Source organism: Dipodomys spectabilis, unplaced genomic scaffold, assembly GCF_019054845.1.
Source record: "Dipodomys spectabilis isolate Male_0828 unplaced genomic scaffold, ASM1905484v1 ptg000024l, whole genome shotgun sequence".
Classification (NCBI taxonomy): Eukaryota; Metazoa; Chordata; class Mammalia; order Rodentia; family Heteromyidae; genus Dipodomys; species Dipodomys spectabilis.
In genome coordinates this window covers 15,478,273-15,486,353 of record NW_024870701.1, presented here as the reverse complement: position 1 = coordinate 15,486,353, position 8,081 = coordinate 15,478,273, and the positions used below count along the sequence as shown (strand labels likewise).

Here is an 8,081-nt window from a genome sequence, read left to right as displayed (position 1 = left end):
CAGGCCAACTTTGGACTGTGTTCCTCAGGACTGTGTTCCTGAGTAGCTAGAATTACAGGAGTGAGAGATTCTTTCTAAACCCCTGAGTAGAGTAGCACGAACCTGTCATTCCAAGCTACAGGAGAGGCTGAGATTGGGAGGGCAGAAAAGTTTGCAAGACTGACTCTACAGTTTTATCTGAACACAGCTGCACATTCTTGTGATCCCAGTGATTAAAGGCAGACTAAAAGTAGTGGTGGCTCAGGTGTGCACCAGGGTGGAAAGCAAGGCCCTATCCTAAAAAATAAGCAACGTAAATCAGGACTGGAGGCATAAATCAGTGGTACATACTGTGCCAGCTATCAAATGTGAGGTCTTGAGCTCAAACCCAGTATTACAACATATTTGACTAAAGCTTACTTTTAAACTAGTGGATTTCTCTAAGCCATTATTTAGGCCAGAGGCCTAAATAGCTGCAGCTGGGAACATGTTAGAAGTGCAACTTTTGGGGATGCATGCAGACCTATGGAACCCAAAAATCCAAGGTTGGGTATATGTGTCTTTTTAACAACTCTTCAGGTAATTATGGTGAAATCTTAGTTCTACACACCCAGTCATGATCCAAAGTGATTGCACACTTCCCCTCCTGTTTATGAATAAAGGCAGATCTAGGCAGTCTTTGTCAGCTGACTGGAATTGGAACAGAAATCAAGTTACATTTCTTTGCTGTCAAGTTTGATGGGTTGCTCACACTTTGAAAACCAGCGAATCTATTACCACTAAACTTGTTTCTTAAGAATGCTGCTGGAATTCTTCCTCAGCTTTTTAGCAGTTTATGAACCTAGGCTGTCAGTATGAATGAGTATGGCCCAGCTCTTGCACTAGTTACTATTTTGCATCACAAAATTATATGACCAACTGTAACTAGTTGTTTTTCAACCATTCAGTTTGCAAGCCCTAAAGAAGTTTAAGCTTAAAAATTTCAAGCAGCAAAGAAGCCTGGAAACAGAGTAAATAACTCATTTGAAGAAATTTTATTTTTTTGCCAGTCCTGGGGCTTGAACTCAGGGCCTGGGTACTGTCTCTGAGCTACTTTTTGCTCAAAGCTAGTGCTCTACCACTCAGCCATAATACCATAGCTTTTTCTGAGTGATTTATTAGAGATAAGAGTCTGACAGACTTTCCCGCCCTGGCTGGCTTTGAACTGCAATCCTCAGACATCAGCCTCTTGAATAGCTAGGATTACAGGCATGAGCCACCAGCGCCTAGTATTTAGAGATTTTTAAGCTATGCACCAATGGCTCCTGTAATTGTGTCTACTCAAGAGGCAGAGATTTGAGAATCCTAGTTTAAAACCAGCTCAGGCAGGCAAATTGTTAGACTTACCTCCAATTAACCAGCAAAAGCCAGAAGTAGAGCTATATTTTAAATGGTTAGAGCCTCAGTCTTCAACAAAAAAGTTAAGGGACATTGCTCAGGCCCTGAGTTCAAATCCCAGAGCTCAAACCCCATTACTGGCACAATTTTTTTTTAAAATAAACATTTTTTTAAATATTTTTCTTCTTTTTGCTCAATTCTACTACTGAGATAACTTTACATAAATTTATCCATTTTATTATTTTTAATTGCTAATTATAAATGTATCACCTTAAATACAATTTGTGTTAAGAACATTTAATACCTCTTCAGCTATCTTGAAATATACATTATTACTGACCTCACTATACAATAGATCATGACAATTTATTCTTCCTAACTGAAACTCTGCACCCTTCCACCATTGTCTTCCCCTGCCTGCTGTGTCCCCAAGCCGCTGGTAATGGCAGTTCAACTGCTCTAAATCCCCATGTGATTTAGAATTTGTCTCTCTCTGCCTTAAAAAGAATAAGATCTCCATTTGTGCATTAGTAGGCTGTTTATACATCTTGGTTATTATAAATAATACTTCAATAAACATGGGATAAATAGGTTTTATTTATATAAATTTTACTATAGTTATGTGTATGGACATAGTTGACTCCTTTTCTGAATTAGCAATAAAATTACTGACATATGGAAGAACCCTTCAGGAGTAAAAGACATTTTCAGTAAAGTCTCAATTTCCTTTTGGAAGAAAATGACATCAATAATGGAAACTGCAAAAACATAAGGAGAAGAAAATAATAATAAATAATATTCAACATCCACCTATCCTTTGCTATATTTTTTGGTCCTCATAACCACCTCTGGGGTTTTAGTTATTCAATCAAATGATACGTGCTCCCCATAAATACTTAGGGCTGCCAGGAAGTTTGTCCTTGGACTGAGTTTCCATAAATCTAAAGAGTAAAAGTACAAAAGGTTGTTTACTAACTTTAGTTTCAGGAATTAGACTAGATGTTTCTTTTTTTCAAAGCTTCCTCTTCACAGAGAAGATAAGAAATTTCTGAAGTCCGCCTTTGGAATATCTTGGGATTCGCTTTGACTAAGCAGCATTTTCAGTTGAGAGAAGTGTTTCTTTCTTTTGTTCATATTCCTTGTGGAGCAAATGGGTGTTGACTGTCCAGATACAGGTGTTCTGAAAAGACAAGATAAAATAAAAACCACTTAGTTATATTAACATGAAAAAATACTCTTCTTGCTTAGATTACTACTAGTATTGCCACCATTTTACGGCTATATTAAAAGCTGCTAATCAGAGCTGTACTTTAGGAAGATCACCAGACTAACAGGCCATAAAACTAGAAGTTGAAAGACCAACTAGAAAGCAACAGCAGTAGTCCTGACAGAAGGTGAATAAGGCCCTGAACCAGGACAGCAACAGTAGGCAAGAAAGGAGAATAGGTGGAAGGAGATGGACAGAAAATGGAAGGCGAATGAAAAAGAAACAAGGACAAGGCGGCAGAAATATTCGTTCATACATAAGGAACATAGAGGAGAATGGACATGTTTGAATGGTTACTTTGTAGGTAGCTAGGACTATGCCCAGGGAAAGACTGAAATAGCAATGTACCACTATGTCATAATGCACTGAGACTAGAGCTGAAGATTTGGGAGTGTGTGGTATCAGAGAAGGGGTATGGAGGAAAAAGGAGGCCCAGGGAGGAAAAAGGAGGCCAAGGACAGAACTGCATAGAATATTTAGGAATACATACTCAACAGAAGATATTAAAAAATGACAAAATACCTGAAAGTCAACGCTGGGCTTTTGCTTGTAGAACCAGTTACACCATGATTTTGGTTTGCAGAATGAGGAGTTTTCTCTAGCCCCTTCAGGCTGACTTTACTGGCAGGTGTAGTAGGATCGCTCTTCAATGCTGACAGAAAGCTTCTACTTTTGCCAGGATGCTTAATTGTTCTATTGCATGTTTTGCAAGTAATCAACTAAAGAAGAAATATCAGTCCTGTGAGTTCTCTTTTAATTTAATCCAATGAACCACATGTTCTCTGAGTTCTCATGTCAGGGTATTTCAAGGTAAGTTAACCTATTGGAGTCTTACATTCTAGTAGCAAGAATAAAATAAGTTAAAAATTAGAAGTAGCTGGGTGCTGGTGGTTCATGCCTGTAATCCTAGTTATTCAGGAGGCTGAGATCTGAGGAACACAGCCCAGGCAAGGAAAGTGAGACTCATCTCCAATTAACCACCAAAAAAACTGGAAGTAGCACTGTGGCTCAAGTGGTACAGTACTCTCCTTGAGCAAAAGAGCTCAGGACCAGTGCCCAAGCCCAGAGTCCAAGCCCCACAACTGACCCCCCCCCAAAAAAAATTAAATATCTTAAATATACATACTTTTTAGAAAATACAATGTGTAGAATGGGAACTTCTTTGTACAACTACTTAAAGATATTAAAGATAATAAAAATACAATGGACTCTACTTGCTGAACATAAAATATTTGGGGGAAATCAAGGGATGAAACCAGGAAGATGTCCATTAACATGTAGATGTGCTTTTTAACAGCAGTTGCGGGTAAACTGTTAAGCTTTTTCCTAATACAACATGGAGAAGATCACTGCAAATTTAAGTCGTCCCATCAAATCCTAAGTGAATCTGTAAATATAGGTAAATTTATAAACCAAACAATATAGCATATTCACATTACCTTTCTATCCTTAGCTCTAGAAATTTGACTTTCTGTTTGATTCATTTTTAAGAAATGATTAATTTCCAAAATGTGGCATATAGCACAAGTGGAGAACACTAACATGCGCGAAGCCCTGGGTTCAATCCCCAGTATTGGAGGAAAAAAAAGAAAACAAATGGTCCAATTTTTAGCTAAATGCCTGCCTTCTATGTATCACATTAAACCCAGAATCTAGCCCATGAATTCACATGAACTGGTTTGGGTAAGATTTTCATGGGAGATCTAGGTCTGGAAGTGTGGTTCAAGTAGTAAACTGCCTGTCTAGCAAGTACATGGCTGTGGTTTTTTTTTTCTTCAGTACTGCAAAAAAAAAAAAAAACAAAGCAAATGGAAGCCCTGTATACTGAATATATCAAAGGCCTATATTGCTTTGTACTTTTTAGAAAGAGACTGTTTGTAAGTTTAAATAAATGAGAAGAATGACCCCTAGCACCATAGTACAACTATATGAACAACAGGACCATTGACTTAGAAATAAAATTGAGTGATAACTGCAATTCTGGTTGTCATACTGGTTAGCTCATCAAATTTTTGGAAACAGCGCTTCTCAAGAGTTAATAATGTTTCATTTTAGGCAACTATAAAAAACAAAAACAAGCTATACTATTAATGAAGAACTAATCAGCAGAAAAAGATTTTAGGTGCGTATTTTGATCAACTAAACGTACTACTATAATGAGTGTCAGTGGTTCGCATCTGTAATTCTAGTTACTCAGGAGACTAGATGTGGGGATCATGATGCAAAGCCGGCCCAGGCAGTGAGTACATGAGACTCTTATCTCCAGTTAAGCACAGAAAAAGCTGGAAGTGGTGCTGTGCTCAAGCACAGCCTTGAACAAAAGGAGCTCAGAGATAGTGCCCAAGTTGAGTTCAATCCCCAGAACTGGCAAAAATAATTAATAAATTAATAAAAAAAATAAATACATTACCATGAATCTGCATTGTAGTCAGGTTGGTTCTTGAAGAAATTTGTTTTTTTTTGTTGTTGTTGTTGTTTCTGGCCTTAGGGCTTTTTACTCAGTGCTGAGTGCTGTCCCTGAGCTTTTGTGCTCAAGGCCAGTGCTCTGCCACTTGAGCCATAGTTCCACTTCCAGCCTTTTCGGTAGTTTATTATACGTAAGAGTCTCATGGACTTTTCAGCCCAGACTGGCTTTAAACTGTGACCCTCAGATCTACTTCCTGAGTTGCTAACATTACAGGTGTGAGCCTTTAGTGCCTAGCCAGAAATTTTATATATATATATATATATATATATATATATATAGAATAGAACCGATACCTTACCAATACACTTTTGGAATCCTTGTACTTCTTTAGAATTTTTGCTTCTTTGAAACTGAGTGCATAATTTCTTGCTTGTTGATTAAGAAGTTTCTGTATTTTGGGTGTCAATTTGGCCTTGGGTTTGAGGCGCACTCGAGCATTATCCAGAACCAACAACTGGAAACAGTATGGACACGTTCCTTCAAAGGTGCTATTATCTAAAATTATATAATGGAACCCACATTTAGCATATCAGAGTATTGTTACACATATACAACAAAATGGTACAGTATGAAAAATATTGGTATTTAATATAAGCAGATATGGATTCTCTTTACAAGCTCAAAATATGAAAATCCATTCATTCCTTTCAGCAACAGATAAGGCAGTTCTCCAACTTCTAGCGACCTGATTCATTACTTGTCACTAAGTGAAAACAGGCTATTGCCCTTCACCAATTTTACCAACATATTTACCATTAAAAAATTTGCAATGAAATTTTCCTTTTCTTTTGAAACAATTAGCACAATAAATATTTATTGAGTACCTACTGCTAAGCACTGTGCTGAGCTTGAGAGACACAAGAGGCACTGCAAAAGTATGAAAGATGTTTGTAATTCAGCATCACCAAATACAGATTTCATTCATACTGAGTGAATGTTCATATTCACTGTTTGGGGTACTGGAGATATATCAGTTTACAAAAGACAGTTTGGAAGGCAGACTATAACACCAAATGCTAAGTGCTAGGATGAGAATGTAAAATAGGCCAGTGAGGACAGGATACGATGGTGGAACTATTGTAGTTTTCAGTATCGTTGCTACGAAAGGCTACGTTGGATGATATAGGGTGAAATCAAAGCAGGTATGTAACACAAGTGTTCCAAACAGAGAAACAGAACAAGAAGACTGGATGGAGTTAAAGTTGAGTTTACTACTGAGAGTAGGTCTGGAGGTTATTAGAGCCTGTGCTGTAGGGCAACAATCTTGTTTTCAAAAACTTACACTTTAACCATGACTTGGAAAGCCATTTATGGCAGAGAAGAGCCATGAGCTAGCCTTTTTTTGTTTGTTTTAAAGTTGTTAGTATTGGGCTTGAACGCAGGGCCCCAGCGTTATCTCTTCCTAAGGTTTTTTGCTTAAGGCTGGCATTCTCTCACAGTAGCCACAACTCATACACTGCTCTAGGCTTTGATTTTTTTTTTTTTCAGGACTCCTCTGGCTGCTGGCTTGAGACCAAACTACAGGAATGCCTGAGAGCTGTTGGCAGTAATCTGGGAGAAAGTGGGTAAATTGCAAGGCTTAGGTTGGAAGCAATGGATGCAGTTGGAAATATTTTAAATCCAACATGATTTGCTCGCATATTGGCTTAGGGGGTGGGACCGGGAGGTCTGTAAAGAGTCAAGATGGGACCCAAAGTGTTTGCACTGGATTACTGCAAGGATGGGGGTTGCCATTTTCTGAAAGGAGAACTAGAGGTAACGCTCGTTTTTGGACAAAGTTTGGAATGACTATTGGTTATTCAAAAGAAGCAGTCAGGAGTTTGAATGTGAGTATAAGTCTAGGCTGGAATTCGAGAGGCCTTTGTACACAGTATATAAATATCCTGAGATGAAAAACTGCCAACCAGAAAGTGAGTGTAACTAGGAAAAATGTCCAAGGGCTGGTCTGGAGAAGTAAAACCCATGGAGAAGCACCAGCTTAAGACGTGAGGGTGCGCTGATCTGAACGCCAAGTGGAAACTACTTCTAGAGGACCGATCAACGTGTCAAATGCAAGATGAGCCGACATGGAGTACAGAATTTGAACTTTTCCATAAACCTGAGAAGCCCGAGGGCCGTGCTACTATTTGTTTTGTCCCTCTCGGATCACTGTGAACAGTGGCAGAATGGATGCGGGCGCGGCGCCAGGGCGGGAGGACCAGCGGGGGCCTTACCGGGAGCGGAGCGGGAGGACCAGCGGGGGCCTTACCGGGAGCGGAGCGGGAGGACCAGCGGGGGCCTTACCCGGAGGGGAGCGGGAGGACCAGCGGGGGCCTTACCGGGAGGGGAGCGGGAGGACCAGCGGGGGCCTTACCGGGAGCGGAGCGGGAGGACCAGCGGGGGCCTTACCGGGAGGAGAGCGGGAGGACCGGCGGGGGCCTTACCGTGAGCGGAGCGGAAGGACCAGCGGGGGCCTTACCCGGAGGGGAGCGGGAGGACCGGCGGGGGACTTACCGAGGGGAGCGGGAGGACCGGCGGGGGCCTTACCGAGGGGAGCGGGAGGACCAGCGGGGGACTTACCGTGAGCGGAGCTGTAGGCCCACCTGTAAGAGAAGACGGACTGGTGAGGAGCCTAGGAACCTCCGCGCCGCTCCCCGCCCGCCTCCCCTCCGCCCTGTCTTACAGGAGGTAGCGGGCCTGGCCCGGGCAGCTCTCGCGTAGATTCCACGCCGCCGCCTCCAGGTAGTACTTCTGCCTCATCGCGGCTGTGCGACCGGAGCTCCGGAAGTCGGCTCCTGGGGACCGCGGGAGTCGGCTTCCGGGAGACTCAGGAAATCCGCTTCCCGCAATCGCCAATGTCGTCCTTGAAATACCAGGTCCCTCCGGAAACACGCACCTCCGCTAATAGGTTCCGGTGTTCTCCGAGCCACGGCTGATGTGCAGGTGTGCACAGCCACAACGTCGCCTTGGTGTTTCTAGCTGTCTAGGTCTTCTGTTCTGTTTTTAAACTTG

General features: G+C 41.5%; 1 protein-coding gene across 4 annotated transcripts; it reads right to left on the bottom strand.

Annotated features, from left to right (window-relative positions):
• Positions 1-1,935: 1,935 nt before the first annotated feature.
• On the bottom strand, positions 1,936-7,878 carry CUNH18orf21 (chromosome unknown C18orf21 homolog). Of its 4 annotated transcripts, XR_006146914.1 has the most exons (6): positions 7,753-7,878; positions 7,650-7,672; positions 5,389-5,591; positions 3,146-3,342; positions 2,333-2,536; positions 1,936-2,114 (listed from the first exon to the last, which is right to left on the bottom strand). XR_006146914.1 is itself a non-coding variant. In XM_042675308.1 (5 exons), exons 1-5 carry the CDS (start codon positions 7,827-7,829, stop codon positions 2,383-2,385), a joined length of 654 nt encoding a protein of 217 aa, XP_042531242.1. In that variant the 5' UTR covers positions 7,830-7,878; the 3' UTR covers positions 1,936-2,382. The 4 variants fall into 4 exon arrangements, 3 of the variants coding, with proteins under 3 accessions (XP_042531242.1, XP_042531243.1, XP_042531244.1); XM_042675308.1 differs by having other exon boundaries at positions 1,936-2,536; XM_042675309.1 differs by having other exon boundaries at positions 1,936-2,536; positions 5,389-5,585.
• Between the last annotated feature and the right edge of the window lie 203 nt (positions 7,879-8,081).

Bases quoted from the DNA above. Each gene is read 5' to 3' on its own strand.
- CUNH18orf21 (XM_042675308.1), bottom strand. From the start codon at position 7,829: ATGAGGCAGAAGTACTACCTGGAGGCGGCGGCGTGGAATCTACGCGAG. The intron at 7,673-7,752 runs GTAAGACAGGGC...CTTCTCTTACAG, and splicing joins GGCCAGGCCCGCTACCTCCT to GTGGGCCTACAGCTCCGCTC. The intron at 3,343-5,388 runs GTAAGGTATCGG...TTTCTTCTTTAG, and splicing joins AGGATTCCAAAAGTGTATTG to TTGATTACTTGCAAAACATG.